Source organism: Podarcis tiliguerta, assembly GCF_965153285.1.
Source record: "Podarcis tiliguerta genome assembly, chromosome: 18".
NCBI lineage: Eukaryota > Metazoa > Chordata > Lepidosauria > Squamata > Lacertidae > Podarcis > Podarcis tiliguerta.
Window position 1 is genome coordinate 2,733,859 of NC_139551.1, and position 16,751 is coordinate 2,750,609.

The 16,751-nt window shown below is 49.5% G+C and overlaps 2 protein-coding genes across 6 annotated transcripts in view; one reads left to right on the forward strand and one right to left on the reverse strand.

Moving 5' to 3' along the window:
• ARHGAP45 (Rho GTPase activating protein 45) overlaps positions 1–5,483 on the forward strand; it is a 47,522-nt gene extending 42,039 nt beyond the window's left edge. For all 4 annotated transcript variants that reach the window (XM_083421394.1, XM_083421396.1, XM_083421393.1 and 1 more), the window contains 4 exons: positions 504–753; positions 1,328–1,421; positions 2,407–3,569; positions 3,830–5,483. In XM_083421394.1, the coding sequence (XP_083277520.1) occupies positions 504–753; positions 1,328–1,421; positions 2,407–2,786 (724 nt within the window). In that variant the 3' untranslated portion in view covers positions 2,787–3,569; positions 3,830–5,483. The remainder of the gene's footprint in view (positions 1–503; positions 754–1,327; positions 1,422–2,406; positions 3,570–3,829) is intronic.
• Positions 5,484–6,147: 664 nt separating this feature from the next.
• On the reverse strand, positions 6,148–15,818 carry POLR2E (RNA polymerase II, I and III subunit E). Of its 2 annotated transcripts, XM_083421955.1 has the most exons (8): positions 15,696–15,818; positions 13,439–13,613; positions 12,324–12,439; positions 10,504–10,584; positions 9,062–9,120; positions 8,254–8,332; positions 6,807–6,893; positions 6,148–6,720 (listed from the first exon to the last, which is right to left on the reverse strand). In XM_083421955.1, the coding sequence occupies exons 1-7, from the start codon at positions 15,750–15,752 to the stop codon at positions 6,828–6,830; spliced, it is 633 nt and encodes a 210-aa protein (XP_083278081.1). In that variant the 5' UTR covers positions 15,753–15,818; the 3' UTR covers positions 6,148–6,720; positions 6,807–6,827. The 2 variants fall into 2 exon arrangements, with proteins under 2 accessions (XP_083278081.1, XP_083278080.1); XM_083421954.1 differs by having other exon boundaries at positions 6,148–6,893.
• Between the last annotated feature and the right edge of the window lie 933 nt (positions 15,819–16,751).

Below are 16,751 nucleotides of genomic sequence, written 5' to 3' on the forward strand. Positions count from 1 at the left end.
ACAAAAACAAAACGAGCCGCAAAAACTCAAAACAAATGGCAAAAACAGACAGACCTCAGTGTAACGCTCAAAACCATCAGACGTTAAAGAGAACAACTACTACCAGACTTTTAGAAGACATCTGAAGGCAGCCCTGTTTAGGGAAGCTTTTAATGTTTGATGTATTACAGTATTTTAATATATTTTTTGGAAGCCGCCCAGAGTGGCTGGGGAAACCCAGCCAGATGGGCAGGGTATAAATAATAAATTATTATTATAAAACGGAAGCGTGGCACTCAAATCGGAAGCGTAACACTCAAAACGGAGCACGTTTGGCTTCCAAAAACAGTTCCCAAACCAGAACACTTCCTTCCGGCTTTGGGTTTCACGTTGTTTGAATACCAAGGCCTTTGAGAAGCAAGGTACCGCTCTATTTAGAATGAGAAGACCCCGCTCCCTCGGTGCTGCAAAACAGACCCGGGTTCCCTTGTGAACTGTGCCGTCCTCCCCGATTCTGCCCCCAGGATCGTCGAAGTCGAACAGGAAAACAAGATGACCCCTGGCAATCTGGGGATTGTCTTTGGCCCCACGTTGATGCGCCCGAGACCCACGGAGGCCACCGTTTCCCTCTCCTCGCTGGTCGACTACCCGCATCAAGCCCGCATCGTCGAGGCCCTCGTAACCTTCTACCCTGCCATCTTCGAAACTGGCGGCGCTTTGCCGGAAAGCCCCGAAGATGCGGTTCGGGAAGATGGCGACGCAGCCGAGAACCAGGTAAGGGGGGCAATTTTCGGGGAGGTTGCTGTTGCAGAGGGAGAGTTTCCTGAGCGGGGACTGCTGGATTTTTGGGAATCTTCAGGGTGGCAGGAGAGGATATATTGTTTAATATCCTTCCTAACTTGACGCGGATGGCGCTGTGGGTTAAACCCCAGAGCCTAGGACTTGCCGATCAGAAGGTCGGCGGTTCGAATCCCCGCAATGACGGGGTGAGCTCCCGTTGCTCAGTCCCTGCTCCTGCCGACCCAGCAGTTCGAAAGCACATCAAAGTGCAGGTAGATAAATAGGTACCACTCCGGCGGGAAGGTAAACGGCGTTTCCGTGCGCTGCTCTGGTTCGCCAGAAGCGGCTTAGTCCTGCTGGCCACATGACCCAGAAGCTGTACGCTGGCTCCCTTGGCCAGTAAAGAGAGATGAGCGCTGCAACCCCAGAGTTTTGAGATTCAGAACAATCTCTTTATAATGGCTTTGCAATTGATATTGTTGTATGTTTATTTTTTTTAATCAAATAAAAATCACTATTTTAAAAAATAAATAAAATACCTCAGCAACGTCTTGCATTCTACGTGCAGGGAGACACATGCCAGCCGTCGGACGACACAGACCTGTACCTCACGGCCTCCGCTGAGCAGGCAGAGGCTGCTTTTCACGAGGACCTGTACAGAGGTGAGGCGGAACACACCTGTCCGAAGGTGGGACGCTGGGTGATAATACTATATTTTCCTTTCTACAATTTATTATACTCTCCCAGCTTCACCTTAAGGTCCCAGGCGGGTCGTGGAAATTAAAACACAATGTGGAAAGCAGTTTGAAACCGAGGCGGCCCCATAATTGTCAACGCAGGCACACACTCGCAGTCTCTCTCTCTCAGCCGGCTCGCCTCGCAGGGTTAGTTTGAGGATAAAATGGGGACGGTGAGCCACGAATATAGATCTGCTTGGTGGAAGGACAAGGGAATAAAAAAAGGAAGGCAGTACACTGGTACCTCGGGTTACATACGCTTCAGGTTACAGACTCCCCTAACCCAGAAATAGTACCTCGGGTTAAGAACTTTGCTTCAGGATGAAAACAGAAATCGTGTGGCGGCAGCAGGAGGCCCCATTAGCTAAAGTGGTGCTTCAGGTTAAGAACAGTTTCAGGTTAAGAACAGACCTCCGGAACGAATTAAGTACTTAACCCGAGGTACCAGTGGCTGGGGAACCCTAGCCAGATCGGCAGGGTATACATAATATACAGTGGTACTTCGGGTTAAGTACTTAATTCGTTCCGGAGTTCCGTTCTTAACCTGAAACTGTTCTTAACCTGAGGTACCACTTTAGCTAATGGGGCCTCCTGCTGCCGCCGTGCCGCTGGAGCACGATTTCTGTTCTCATCCTGAAGCAAAGTTCTTAACCCGAGGTACTATTTCTGGGTTAGCAGAGTCTGTAACCTGAAGCGTATGTAACCTGAAGTGTCTGTAACCCCAGGTACCACTGTATTATTATTATCATCACCATCATTATTATTATCATTATTATTTTTATTATTATTGCTGGCCCACCTAGCAGGGATATTGAGGATAAAATGGGGAACCCACACAGATCTCCTTGGCAGAAGCACAAGGGAGTAGAAAAAGGAAGGCAGTAATGAGTTGCATTTTATCCCAACACAGAAGACAGCACTCGTTTCATCGATTCGGACTCTGATCCCGAAGACTCTGCAGAGGCGGCCATCGAGGGGCCCCCGCGGCGAGGCAGCGAGACCAGCGGCGACGAGGAGACCCCGTCTGCGGACGAAGCCAGCGAGGAGGGGACACTGAGCCGCACTTACAGCGTCGGTCAGTCGGACTCCGAAGATGTCTCTCCGTTGCAGCGCTGCCCGACCCGGGAGGAAGGCCGCTGCGATGTGGACGAAGATGGCGTTTTCGGGAGAGAGGGAGATGGGGAGAGTGCGGAAGGGCAGGCGGGAAGGCCGCCGGAGGCTTGCAACACCAACCAGTCGAACAACGTGGCGTTTCGGCAACCGCCTTTCGGCTACAAGGCGTTAGAGTAGTTTCCCCAGCCTCGAAAAAACGGTCCGTATGCGTAAGACGGGCCAACGGAGAAAAGCCAAGTCCCGCAGTTCTTGGTGCCCTATCTAACCCGCCTTTCAACGCAAACCTGGTTATCCTTTCGCCCGTTTTGGAATTGGCCGCGAAACCGGAGCGTGCCGAAATGAAGGTTTCCGTGTGGTTTCGCAGGCTCCCAACCTCTTTTGCACGAGCGACGTGTTAAAAAGAACAGATACAACGCCACCGCAATTTATATTTGCACCGTCCTGTCCTTGTTCGCAGAGGTTCTCGGTTCTCTGCCACAAACTACCCGGAAAAGCAGCCCCTTTCAAAGTACTGATTTGAAGGACCTTCACTTTAGCCAAGCAGAACTCTTTGTTTATTTTGCTACGGATAGGGTTGGGTTTTTAAATGCCAGCCCCTTCAGCTATGTCATTGTGTTGTTTTTTTAAAAGTCAGGGTACAAACTGACCGTGGGGGAGGCTTGCAGGGTTACGTGGTACTCGAAAGGTTGTGATCCACCCTTTCCGGGAAGCAAGCGCCGTCGCGGACTTGCTACTGAACAGACAAGCGCCGGATTGCAGCCTGCTGGTGATGGTTGCAGTTTGCTTTTCGCACCCGGCTCCAGAAAATACGCCTAGCTCATTAAGCCAGAAAAAGAATTAAGCAAAAGTCTTTCTTATACGAGATGGGTTTGTTGGACGAGCGGATCCCAGCTCAGGATTTCAAGCTAGAGCAACCTGCATCCTTTAGTGAACAGAAGATGGGTGCGTCGATAACTTACCGTATTTTTCGCTCTATAAGATGCACCAGACCACAAGACGCATCTAGTTTTTGGAGGAGGAAAACAAGAACAAAAATATTCTGAATCTCAGAAGCCAGAACAGCAAGAGGGATCGCTGCGCAGTGAAAGCAGCAATCCCTCTTGCTGTTCTGGCTTCTGGGATAGCTGCGCAGCCTGCATTCGCTCCCTAAGACGTACACACATTTCCCCTTACTTTTTAGGAGGGGAAAAGTGAGTCTTATAGAGCAAAAAATACGGTAGTTCAGATTTTAAGAGGCTTTTCCCGACTCTAGCAGTCGATGCGTTGCTGGGAAAAGGCTGTGGCTCGGTGCTTTATAGAGCATGTTTGGTGTTTAGGCGGCTGCGATCTCCGGTATCTCCCAGTTTAGACTGGGAGAGACTCCCTTTCTCCGAAACCTTGGAGAATCGTCGCTAGCTGGTGTGGCCAGTATTGAGCTAAATGGACCAGTGGTCAAAACTCAGCATAACACAGCTTTAAACCGATTCAGGACAAATTCTTGGCATTAGGCAGCTTCCAATTTCTCCACCCCTAGGTACCCAAGAGATTATTTACCTCTGAACAAAACACGAGAGGGCGGCGACCGTGGCTCTCACTCGGGCTGGGCAAAACCTAGTTTTCAACACAGCGGCCAAAATGCTGCATTTATCTACTCATCTATCACGTCTGAAATAAAGATGGAGCTATGTCGAGGCGTCCGCCGGCTTCACGGTTCCCCCAATTGTGATTTTTTGCGTACACAAACATCGCAATCCACGATGTACTACCAGGTCAAAAATTACGAAAGTGGCACCACGATACGGACTTCAAACCAGTTTGGATGATATCTGTCCAGCCCTATACACACCCAGTCACCCGGTATAAGTGTTTTATATATATATATATATACATGTTTTTAGCATTTTGTCGGGAGCCGCCCAGAGTGGCTGGAGCAACCCAGTCCGATGCTGGCATATTAATAATAATTATTATATTGCTTTAAAAAGGGGGCAGGTCTGGGTTGCTCCAGCCACTTTTTAAAGCTTTTTCTTCCGGGAGGTCAATTAACTTGCCAAATCCTATGCAAAAACCATTTTCAGCATCATTAAGGAGAGCTCCGATTTAGATATGGCCCAAGACACCCACCTAATCCAACGGCCCGTTCTCGCGGTGTCCTGGCAGAAGCTGAGCGCGACGGCGCTGCCTAGTGGCAAGGGCTTTCGAAGAACCAAGGTGCCTCTTTCGAGACTCCGTCGTGCTTTAATGGGATGGCGGTTCCCAGCAAAGGGTGGCGCTGTGGGTTAAACCACAGAGCCTAGGACTTGCCGATCAGAAGGTCGGCGGTTCGAATCCCCGCAATGATGGGGTGAGCTCCCGTTGCTCGGTCCCTGCTCCTGCCAACCTAGCAGTTTGAAAGCACGTCAAAGTGCCAAGTAGATAATTAGGTACCACTCCGGCGGGAAGGTAAACGGCGTTTCCGTGCGCTGCTCTGGTTTGCCAGAAGCGGCTTAGTCCTGCTGGCCACATGACCCGGAAGCTGTACGCCGGCTCCCTCGGCCAATAAAGCGAGATGAGCGCCGCAACGCCAGAGTCGGCCACAACTGGACCTAATGGCCAGGGGTCCCTTTACCTTTAATGGGAACAGAGGCAAAAGAAATCTCAGCTTCCGGAGAAGGCAGGAACGGTACCGTGTGTGTGAGTTTTGTTTCATGCGTCAAGGATGGATGAGGGGAAAGAGTGTGGAGGTTCAGCTCTTAATAACCTCAGCTTTTTAATTATTTGTACATAAGGTACCCCTCCCTGTGTTGGAGAGCCTGCCTGTTTGGCAGCCCGCTGGTTCGCTTTTTAAACTGCTGCAATCGCAATCCTGGACTGATGCTTTCGTTAGGTATGAAAATAAAGTAAGCGTACACCATCTGTTGGAGTTGTGTGTCAATTTCCTCCCCCCGTCCCCGCAACAATTGACAACCACCCTGGAAATAGCTTTGGCAAGAAGTCTCCAAAATACCTGTAATACCTCGCTGGTTAATAACAAAGTGTTGTTAAATTCAAAGTGTTGGTGCTGACCTTGAAAGCCCTAAACGGCCCAGTATACCTGAAGGAGCGTCTCCACCCCCATCGTCCAGCCCGGACACCTGGGTCCATCTCCCGAGGGCCTTCTGGTGGTTCCCTCCCTGCGAGAAGCGAGGTTACAGGGAGAGGGCCTTCTCGGTGGTGGCACCCTCCCTGTGGAACGCCCTCCCGTCAGACGTCAAGGAAATAAACAACGATCTGACTTTCAGAAGACATCTGAAGGCAGCCCTGTTTAGGGAAGTCTTCAATGTTGGATCTTTTACTGTGCTTTTAATATCCTGTTGGAAGCTGCCCAGAGTGGCTGGGGAAACCCAGCCAGATGGGCAGGGTATAATCAATTATTAATTATTATTATTATTATTATTATTATTATTATTATTATTATTATTATTATTATTATTATTACACAACTGGGGGCATCGTTCCTGCCATGGTTTCCCTTTTCAGTTTATTCCTACAAAATGTTAGGCACTTTCCAAGCGCTCAACAATAATCCTAATAAACGTCATTCGTTCTAACGCTTTATTGAAACGATAACCTTATTAAGACAGTCGAGGCTCCTTTTGAAAGAGGTGGATTTCCCCCAGCAGTGATCAGCAAAGCAGAGAAGGGAAGAGGGACGTTCTCAGGAGTCTAGAAAACCCTTTTCCTCACAAACGGTTTACTGCAAGCAGAGAGGCCTCCACATAGATCCTCCATTAAGGCTTCTACATCCAAAGCACAAAGCCAAAAACCGCTTCCAGGCCACCCCATCAGTGTAAGCAAAATATCCCTGGGCCCAGTTCAGCTGGGGGTGGAATGATCAGCAGGGTGCTTATTGTGAAGTTAGCAACCGGTTCCACTTCAGACCATGAGATCTAGAAGCTTGGGTGGTTCGAAGCAGCGATCGTCTGTCCAAGAAGACGCCCACCGGCCTGGGATTTCCCTCTGAGGAGAGACACAAACACCCAAATTCCAATCCTTGCGGTCGCTGGGAAGGCAGGTTTGCCGTCCATGCGCTGCGTGCCGGACGGAAAATTGACGGAACCGCGAGGCGGGACAGGAGAAGTGTTGGTATCTTGTTAGGTATGCTGGTCAAAATCTGTCAAAGAAACGTTTCTCAGCAAAGAAGAGCTCTCTGAAATGAGGCCGCCCACATTTCCTCTTAAGGTAAGGAGATAAGAGTACCTTGCTATGTAGTTCTGCCGGCTACTGCACCAGCCGGTAGGTGATATACCGTCCGGCCGTCTCGCTGGGACGAATGATCTTCACCACCTGGAAGAAGGCAGTTGTCAAAATCAGGAACTGTTTTCAAAATCAGGAAATGATTTGGGAGAAAGCAAGTAAAGTGGTACCCCGCAAGACGAATGCCTCGGAAGACGAAAAACTCGCTAGACGAAAGGGTTTTTCGTTTTCTGAGGTGCTTCGCAAGACGGATTTTCCTAAGGGCTTGCTTCGCTAGACAAAACGGCCCTGCCTCTCGTGTCATGGCGACGGTCACTGCACGCACACACGCTCGCTTCCCCGCTCCTCCGGCTCCCTCCCACCTTCCGGCTGACAGTTAGTGCCTCGCGCCGCTGCCCACCCCCCTCGCGCGCTCCCCTCAGAGAGCCGTTGCAGCCGGAGTCACGCTCCTGAGCCCCGCCGCCCTCCAGCAGCCGTGTCGCACGGTGGCAACAACGCGCGGGTGACTCTGAGGTACCGGCTGCGGCAGCTGTCCTGCTTCTCCCCGCCGTTGTCAGTGTTTAAATGCAGTGGTGTTTCGCAAGACGAAAAAACTCGCACAACGAAAAAACTCGTGGAACGAATTAATTTCGTCTTGCGAGGCACCACTGTACTGGTTTCAAAATCAGGTACTGATTTGGGAGAAGGCAGGAAGAGAGCCAGTAGCCTTTTTTAAAAAATACACGCGTAATATATTGGAATCTGTTGGCAGTGGTGATGGCAGCTAATTTCAGTAGTTAAAAAAACATGAGACTAAGCCCCCCACCCCCTTTAAATTAACTCAGAACAGATCTTAATGTTGTTCTCCTTCCCATGACTGTAAAACAAGCATCTCCAACGGGTAAAAACGGGGCTTTTCCTCCTCCCTAAAAAAAGGTCAACAACTTTGACCTTTTTTTAACTAGATCACTGAAAATTTTTAATTCTGTGAGTAGATCGCAGTCTCTTGGGAGTTGCTGTAGAGCAACAGAGAGGCCATTGGGACGCGGGTGGCGCTGTGGGTAAAAGCCTCAGCGCCTAGGGCTTGCCGATCGAAAGGTTAGAGGTTCGAATCCCCACGGTGGGGTGAGCTCCCGTTGTTCGGTCCCAGCGCCTGCCAACCTAGCAGTTCGAAAGCACTCTCGGGTGCAAGTAAATAGGGACCGCTTACTAGCGGGAAGGTAAACGGCGTTCCGTGTGCTGCGCTGGCTCGCCAGATGCAGCTTGTCACGCTGGCCACGTGACCCGGAAGTGTCTGCGGACAGCGCTGGCCCCCGGCCTCTTGAGTGAGATGGGCGCACAACCCTAGAGTCTGTCAAGACTGGCCCGTACGGGCAGGGGTACCTTTACCTTTACCAGAGAGGCCATGAACTGGTTCCTGTCCCCTTTGATTCACAAGTGGCCCAATGGTGGCCTGTCCGCAAGTCCTTACCTGGCCTCGCTTGATTCCAAAGTAGCGAGCCACCGGGTCCCCGGCCTGTATCCTGGGTAGCTGGTTCTCTCGGAGCTTACTGGGAGAAAGCAGTTAAGGGAAAGCAATCCGTCCGTTTCACCTCCCCGGGAAGAAAGAAGGCAAAGCGTAACAAGCCAGGTTCGATTCGGGGAGAAGCTGAACTCATTCAGCTCCACGCTTGTGACAACTAGCGTCAGACCAGGGCGGTGGGGGGGGGGACCCCTTTTGGCCCGAGGGCCACGCTCCCTTCCGAGGGCCACATTCGGAGGGCCAAAGGGGATGAAGAAATCAACACAGAAGCTGTGTGGTACAGGGGTTAGTGTCAGTGTTAATTATCTTCCTCATGTATTTTGTGTTTTCGTAACATGGCTTTTGGGACGCGGGTGGCGCTGTGGGTTAAACCACACAGCCTAGGACTTGCCGATCAGAAGGTCGGCGGTTCGAATCCCCGCAATGACGGGGTGAGCTCCCGTTGCTCGGTCCCAGCTCCTGCCAACCTAGCAGTTCGAAAGCACATCAAAGTGCAAGTAGATAAATAGGTACCACTCCGGCGGGAAGGTAAACGCCGTTTCCGTGCGCTGCTCTGGTTCGCCAGAAGCGGCTTAGTCCTGCTGGCCACATGACCCAGAAGCTGTACGCCGGCTGCCTCGGCCAGTAAAGCGAGATGAGCGCCGCAGCCCCAGAGTCGGCCACGACTGGACCTAATGGTCAGGGGTCCCCTTTACCTTTACTTAACATGACTTTTGAGACCTACGAGGATAGGGCAGCAGAACGAAAAGAAGGATACTATCGGGCCAGTAACTCGGTCACCTCCTCTTTCGTCATGACAACATGTTCAGGAACCAACTGCAGAGGTGGAAAGAAAGAAAGGTATAATAAGAATAAGAACAATTTATTATTTATACCCAGCCACTCTGGGCGGCTTCCAACAGAACCTAAAATACAATAACCTATTAAGCATTAAAAGCTTCCCTAAACAGAAAAGAAAAACCAATTTAAAATACAGGTTAAAATGCAATTTAAAATGCAGCCTCATTTTAAATTAGCCGATAGATCAAGATCGTAAGGGGAGGGAAACAGAAGGGTCAGACTGAGTCCAAACCAAAGTCCAGGCGGAACAGCTCTGTCTTGCAGGCCCTGCAGAAAGATGTCGAGTCCTGCAGGGCCCTGGTCTCTTGTGACAGAGCGTTCCACCAAGTCGGGGCCAGTACTGAAAAGGCCCTGGCCCTAGCTGCGACCAATCTAACCACCTTGCGACTTGGGACCTCCAAAGTGTTGTCATTTGTGGACCTTAAGGTCCTCCGCGGGGCATGCCAGGAGAGGCGGTCCCGTAGGTACGAGGGTCCTAGGCAGCATAGGGCTTTAAAGGTCAAAACCAGCACCTTAAACCTGACCCTGTACTCCACCGGGAGCCAGTGCGGTTGGTAAAGCACTGGATGAATGTGATCCTGCGCCGAGGATCTGGGCCGCATCAATAGGAGTATAGCATCTAGATCAAGGGAAGTAATAGTGCCACTGTATTCTTCTCTGGTCAGGCCTCATCTGGAGTACTGTGTCCAGTTCTGGGCACCACAGTTCAAGAAGGACACTGACAAACTGGAACGTGTCCAGAGGAGGGCAACCAAAAAGGTCAAAGGCCTGGAAACGATGCCTTATGAGGAACGGCTAAGGGAGCTGGGCATGTTTAGCCTGGAGAAGAGGAGGTTGAGGGGTGATATGATAGCCATGTTTAAATATATCAAAGGATGTCACATAGAGGAGGGAGAAAGGTTGATTTCTGCTGCTCCAGAGAAGCAGACACAGAGCAATGGATCCAAACTACAAGAAAGAAGATTCCACCTAAACATTAGGAAGAACTTCCTGACAGTTAGAGCTGTTTGACAGTGGAATTTGCTGCCAAGGAGTGTGGTGGGGTCTCCTTCTTTGGAGGTCTTTAAGCAGAGGCTTGACAACCATATGTCAGGAGTGCTCTGATGGTGTTTCCTGCTTGGCAGGGGGTTGGACTCGATGGCCCTTGTGGTCTCTTCCAACTCTAGGATTCTATGACCCCGTAAGGAGCCTCACTTAGCACCTCTCCCCACCCCACCCCCAATTTCCAACGCCCACTTTCAGAACCACCGTTTTAGAACAACCCAGAGCATTGGTTGTGGCTTTGTTCTCATCTTCGAAGCTTTCTGTTGCATAAGCGGCATTTTCATAGTGTTAAATCAAACAGACGAGACGCCTCACCTCGTGTTCTGTGATGTTGATCAGCAGCTCTTGCTGAAGGAACTGCTCAAGGATATACTTGGGAGCCATGTCTACAAGAGACTGAAAAAGAGCAGGAGGAGAAGGGGCATCAGCTAATGTCAGGCTTCAGGGAATCAGCTTCCTCCCCACACCACTCCCTTGGCAGTAGATAAGCAAAGCAAAGGAAAATGAGCTTTCGAACTGCTAGGTGGGCAGGAGCAGGGACCGAGCAATGGGAGCTCACCCCGTCATTGCGGGGATTCAAACCTAGTCGCGGGGATTCAAAGTCCTAGGCTCAGTGGTTTAACCAACAGCACCACCCGTGTCCCTAAAGGCAAAGGTACCCCCTGACCATTAGGTCCAGTCGTGATCGACTCTGGGGTTGCAGCACTCATCTCGCTTTATTGGCCGAGAGAGCCAGCGTACAGCTTCCGGGTCATGTGGCCAGCAGGACTAAGCCGCTTCTGGCGAACCAGAGCAGCGCACGGAAACGCCGTTTACCTTCCCGCCGGAGTGGTACCTATTTATCTACTTGCACTTTGACGTGCTTTTGAACTGCTAAGTTGGCAGGAGCAGGGACCGAGCAACGGGAGCTCACCCCGTCATTGCGGGGATTTGAACCGCCGACCTTCTGATCGGCAAGCCCTAGGCTCTGTGGTTTAACCCACAGTGCCACCCGCGTCCCTTAGGCACTAGGTCAGCAGTCCCTGAACCAAATAACATCGGCACCAAGGAGAATAACAACCTGCACCAAGGTACCATATTTTTCCGTGTACAACACGTCCCCGTGTATAAGACGCCCCCATATTTTGGGGGACTACAATTTAAGAAAATGGGGGGAGATGGCCCAGAGTTGTTGAACTTTTCCTGGGGGAAGGATTGCCCTGAGTTGTCGAGCTGTTTCGGGGAATGCCGAAAACCACTCACCCGACTCGCAAACGCTGAGATTCGAACGTGCCGCCAAAGCAAACAAGCACCTCTCAGCTCGCCAACAATTGCCCGCCCAATTGTGGCAGCAACAGCCAATCCTAAGCAGCCCTTGCCGCAGCCACCAATCACACACCTGAGCACCGGTGACGAGCGGCTGCTCGTGGCTGAAACAAATTGCCCGTCCACTCTCTGCACTATCTGTGTGTAAGACGACCCCCGATAAACCCACAAGGGGAGAGTGGCTACGTCAGCTCTCGGAATACTTAGAATTAGCCAAATTGACAGATATAATAAGACAAAAACCAAAAAGTGAAGTTAAAAAAGAATGGGAGTGCCTAAATGAAGGCCTCAAAAACCAAGGTTCGAGGGCAGAAGTCTGGCTGAGTCTGGAATAACCTTGCGAAGTGAAAGGATATGAAAGAAGGATTTATATCTAGATGTTAGGAGAGAGAGGATGAAGAAAACAGGAAAACAGAATGAAAGATAAAGGAGGTGCTGTGGGATTGGTGGAAGTCAATGTTTTGTTGTTGTTTCAGTGTTTATAATTATAACTTGCAAGATACGGATTTGTTTGGGGGTTTTTTGTTTTGTTTTTGTTGTCTTTTTTAGTTTTCGAATGTTGATTTTCGTGTGCTGTGTATTGTTATCTTTTGATATCTATCGTGTTGTTGTTGTTGTGTGGGAAATACTAATAAAATTCATTTTTTAAAAAAGACGACCCCCGATTTTTAGCATTCTTTTTGAGTAAAAAAACCAAACCCTCGTCTTACACACAGAAAAGTACAGTATTTCTTTGCCTGCAAAGGTTCGCTGCCTAGCAAACGTCTGGTGCCCAAACTAGCGCCAGCTGTGCCCTCTAGGTTGGACACTGCAAAGCCGGACTTGGCTACCTGTTTAGCTGATGGGGTCATGCCCTGCTGAACCACGATGAGAGCCCGAGTGATGTTTTCCTCCTGCATCCGTTGGCAGTACATCTTAATGGTCTTAATCCCAACCTTGGGCTCCTCTGCAAGGGAAGAAAGAATAATAGTTTATACCCCACCCATCTGGCTGGGCTTCCCCAGCCACTCTGGGCGGCTTCCAAAAAAATATTAATATACTGTAATACATCCAACATTAAAAGCTGCCCTGAACAGGGCTGCCTTCAGATGTCTTCTAAAAGTCAGATAGTTGTTTATTTCCTTGACATCTGACGGGAGGGCATTCCACAGGGCAGGCGCCACCACCGAGAAGGCCCTCTGCCTGCTTCCCTGTAACTTGGCTTCTCACAGTGAGGGAACTGCCAGAAGGCCCTCGGTCTTGAAATACCTACATTGGCTCCCAGTACATTTCCGAGCACAATTCAAAGTGTTGGTGCTGACCTTTAAAGCCCTAAATGGCCTTGGTCCAGTATACCTGAAGAAGCGTCTCCACGCCCATAGTTCTGCCCGGACACTGAGGTCCAGCGCCGAGGGCCTTCTGGCGGTTCCCTCATTGCGAGAAATGAGGTTACAGGGAACCAGGCAGAGGGCCTTGTTGGTAGTGGCACCCGCCCTGTGAAACGCCCTCCCGTCAGATGTCAAAGAGAAAACCAACTACCAAACTTTTAGAAGACATCTGAAAGCAGCCCTGTTTAGGGAAGCTTTTAATGTTTAATAGGCTATTGTATTTTAGTGTTTTGTTGGAAGCCGCCCAGAGTGGCTGGGGAAACCCAGCCAGATGGGCGGGGTATAAATAATAAATTATTATTATTATTAAAACAGAAAGGGGTCAAACCATCACAAGAGGTGCTGAAATTCTGGGAGGCTGGGCAGTTACAATGGAATGGTCTCGTTGGTGGGGTGCATATTTTTATTGTAACTTATGATTATTACTTCGTCAAAATAAAAAGCTCCAAAAATAAAAAATAAAGCACATCCTGCTGAAAGAAAAAAAGAGAAAGCTAACCAAGCCTCGGAAGAAGACGACACAATCAAACCAGCAGTTGAAAGGGGATCAAACCTTTTGCTGAATGCCATCGACTCACCTGGGAAGAAGACAAACATCTGATCGGTGGGGTCGTCGTTGTGGGCTACCAACACGGTGAGGTCCGTCCGCCGGGGTCGCCCTTCGCTGGGCTTGTCGCCAAACTGGGCTTTGAATTCCTCCAGGGTCTGGTCCAACTCATCCTGGGTGACTAGGTAACCTCGATCGTGACACAGCTGGAGAGATTTGGAAGTAAGGAAGAACAAGAGGGGAGAGAGAGGTCCATTGCAGGTTACAGCAACAGCCAAGGCGACATTTTTCCACCCCAAAGAGCCGCTAGCTCCCAAAATTTAAACGGCAGTTTCTTTATCCCAAGATAACCTGTCTCTGCTTTTAAAGATGTTGTCTAGGTTTGTCAATGAAATTGGCGTCTTAGTCTCTCCCAACCTTATGCAGGTAGAAACACTGCGATGAGGGCAGTGCTGCAAAAATTGTGCAAAAATTCAGAATGGAAATGAGTTGCAGGGGGGTGGCTGGGTGTGACAGAACGACGGAAGCAGCCCCCTCCAGGAAACCCGAGCGGGGAATTCAGAACTCCGAAATCGACGGAGAGATGCAGCCGGGAATAATTTTGAGAGGTTTCCCCCAGCTGACAGCAAGTTATTAAATGATAAGGCAGGGAGGGCCAGGAGATCTTGGCCACCAGCCTAATTGCTGGCGGGGGGGCAGAGACAAGATCTCACAGCTTGCAGGGACAAAAATCTCGTAGCGGCAGACTCGGCTCAAGAAGGCAGAAGGGGTGTTTTGCCCCTTAAGCATTCCCTAACCTGGTGCCCACGAGCTCTTTTGGAGCTGGAACAAACTCCTGCAAGAGGTGGCCAGGCCAATAAAATGACAAAAAAGGGGTTTCCGACTAAACCTTAGGTGCCACGTGATTCTAGTTCCACATTCGTAAGAAATCAACCTTTTAGTGTGTCGCCAGTTGCCCTTCGGCCCCTTCATGGATCCCTGCCTTGCCATGGCGAAGGGGCTTGAATAACTCAGAGAAGCTATTAGCTATGCCCTGCAGGGCCACCCAAGATGGACAGGTCATAGTGGAGAGCTTTGACCAAACGTGATCCACCTGGAGCAGGAACCGGCAAGCCACTCCAGTATCCCTGCCAAGAAAACTCCATGGACAAAGACAACAGGCAGGCATGAAGGAGGTATGTAATGTCAATCTGTTTGGGGTTTCTTTTTTTAGCTTTTGTGTTGTTTGGAAAGCAGGGTCGTGAAATTTCCCCTTGGATCTCCCCGCTTTGCCTTTTTTTGTTTGTTTGTTTGTTTTACATTCAAGCAAGGGGCATATTTTAATGGAATAAATAGATAAAATAAATAGATAAATAAATAGATAGGTACATAAATAAAAAGATAAATAAATAAACAGATAGATAAATAAATAAAGAATAAATAGATAAAATAAATAAATAGATGAAGCTATTTCCTCGCTGGGAGCATTTCTCCCCTGCTTTCCCTCCAAAAGACTCATGGGGGGAAGGAAAGTATGTGTGTGTGTGGAGGGGGGAATAGTAATGTCAATCTGTTCCGGGGTTTTTTTTAAGCTGTGTGTTGTTTGGAAAGCAGGGTCGTGACAGCAGCCACGAAATTAAAAGACGCCTGCTTCTTGGGACGAAAGCAATGACAAACCTAGACAGCATCTTAAAAAACAGAGACATCACCTTGCCAACAAAGGTCCGTATAGTTAAAGCTCTGGTTTTCCCAGTAGTGATGTATGGAAGTGAGAGCTGGACCATCAAGAAGGCTGATCGCCAAAGAATGGATGCTTTTGAATTCTGGTGCCAGAGGAGACTCTTGAGAGTCCCATGGACTGCAAGAAGATCAAACCTCTCCATTCTGAAGGAAACCAGCCCTGAGTGCTCACTGGAAGGACAGATCCTGAAGCTGAGGCTCCAAGACTTTGGCCACCTCAGGAGAAGAGAAGACTCCCTGGAAGAGACCCTGATGTTGGGAAAGATAGAGGGCACAAGGAGAAGGGGACAACAGAGGACGAGATGGTGGGACAGTGTTCTTGAAGCTACCAGCATGAGTTTGACCAAACTGCGGGAGGCAGTGGAAGACAGGAGGGCCTGGGACAGGTGAGGCTGCTGATCCCTTAATTCCCCTCCAGGACTGTCTTGGCACAACGGCCCTGCCAGGTAGGCTTCCGAAGTACTGCGCACGCGCGATGAAAGGGAGCCCCCCCTCCTCCCCCCACCTCGTTCCCGGTCTCTTCCGACCCCCGCTCCCCGCTCCCCTTCTCCCTGCCCGCCCGCCCAGACCTGCATGATGGTTTTCCGGATCTTCCACAAGCGGTACGTCTCCTCCTCGTCGTCCATGGCGCCCGGCGAAGAACACGAATGACACGCTGCGCAGCCGCAATAGGGTTTATAAAGCCCCCGACGAAACTACGCATGCGCAAAGCGCGTCGACGGGGCGACGTTTTATGACGGAGAAGGCTTCACGCATGCGCATAGAGAATTCAAGGACTCGTCACTAACGAGCGCCCGCAATGGCAGTTCTGCGCATGCGTGATTTTTTAAAAAGCTATCGTGGGTTTCTCCAGCGCCGTACTGCGCAGGCGCCAACGCTTCCGGTTGCCCTGCTGTCGCTATAGCAACGCTGGGACCATAGAGATACTAACCAAGGGGGGAAAAATGAAGAGTAGTGCTAGGGACACAAAAGTTGAGGTTTTTGTTTGGGGGGAAGTTAACCCTATAAATGGCTTAAATGCACAAAAACCCAATATATTGGCTTTTTTCTTTTTGTTTTCATTTTATATTTTTACTTTTTTGTATATTTTATTTTATTTTTGGAAGATTTGGATGCAATGTTTAATTCATGCCTTCCCTGTCATTTTAAAAATGCAATAATTTTATATAATAATAATAATAATAATAATAATAATAATAATAATTTATTTATGCAATATATTAGCTGCAGGGAGATGGAATTGGCAGATATGCAGATTCTGCTGAGCTACAACACCCAAGAAAGAACTTCAACTCCCAGGAAAGAACTACAACTCCCAAGGAGAGAGAAAAACTACAACTCCCAAGGGAAAAAACTACAGGTCCCTTTTTTCTCAGGCGGAAAAGCCTCTTCTGCATAGAGGCATTCCTCCAATAATATCAAGCTGCATGCAGGTCCCCCATTGCAGACAAAAGAAGAGGCATTCTCTGCTCTCCGGAAGGGGTTCCCTCCAACATTTTTAATTTTTTATTAATTTTCTTTTCTCCCATTAGCATACAACTTACACAACATCTCTCCCTCCCTGATTTTGGACTTCCCTCAACTTCCATTTCTGATTTATTTACCTCACTAATATATTCTGCCAT

Bases quoted from the DNA above. Each gene is read 5' to 3' on its own strand.
- POLR2E (XM_083421955.1), bottom strand. From the start codon at position 15,752: ATGGACGACGAGGAGGAGACGTACCGCTTGTGGAAGATCCGGAAAACC. The intron at 10,585-12,323 runs GTAGCCAAGTCC...GCTCTTTTTCAG, and splicing joins TGACCCCATCAGCTAAACAG to TCTCTTGTAGACATGGCTCC. The intron at 8,333-9,061 runs GTATCCTTCTTT...GCTTTCTCCCAG, and splicing joins ACCGAGTTACTGGCCCGATA to TAAGCTCCGAGAGAACCAGC.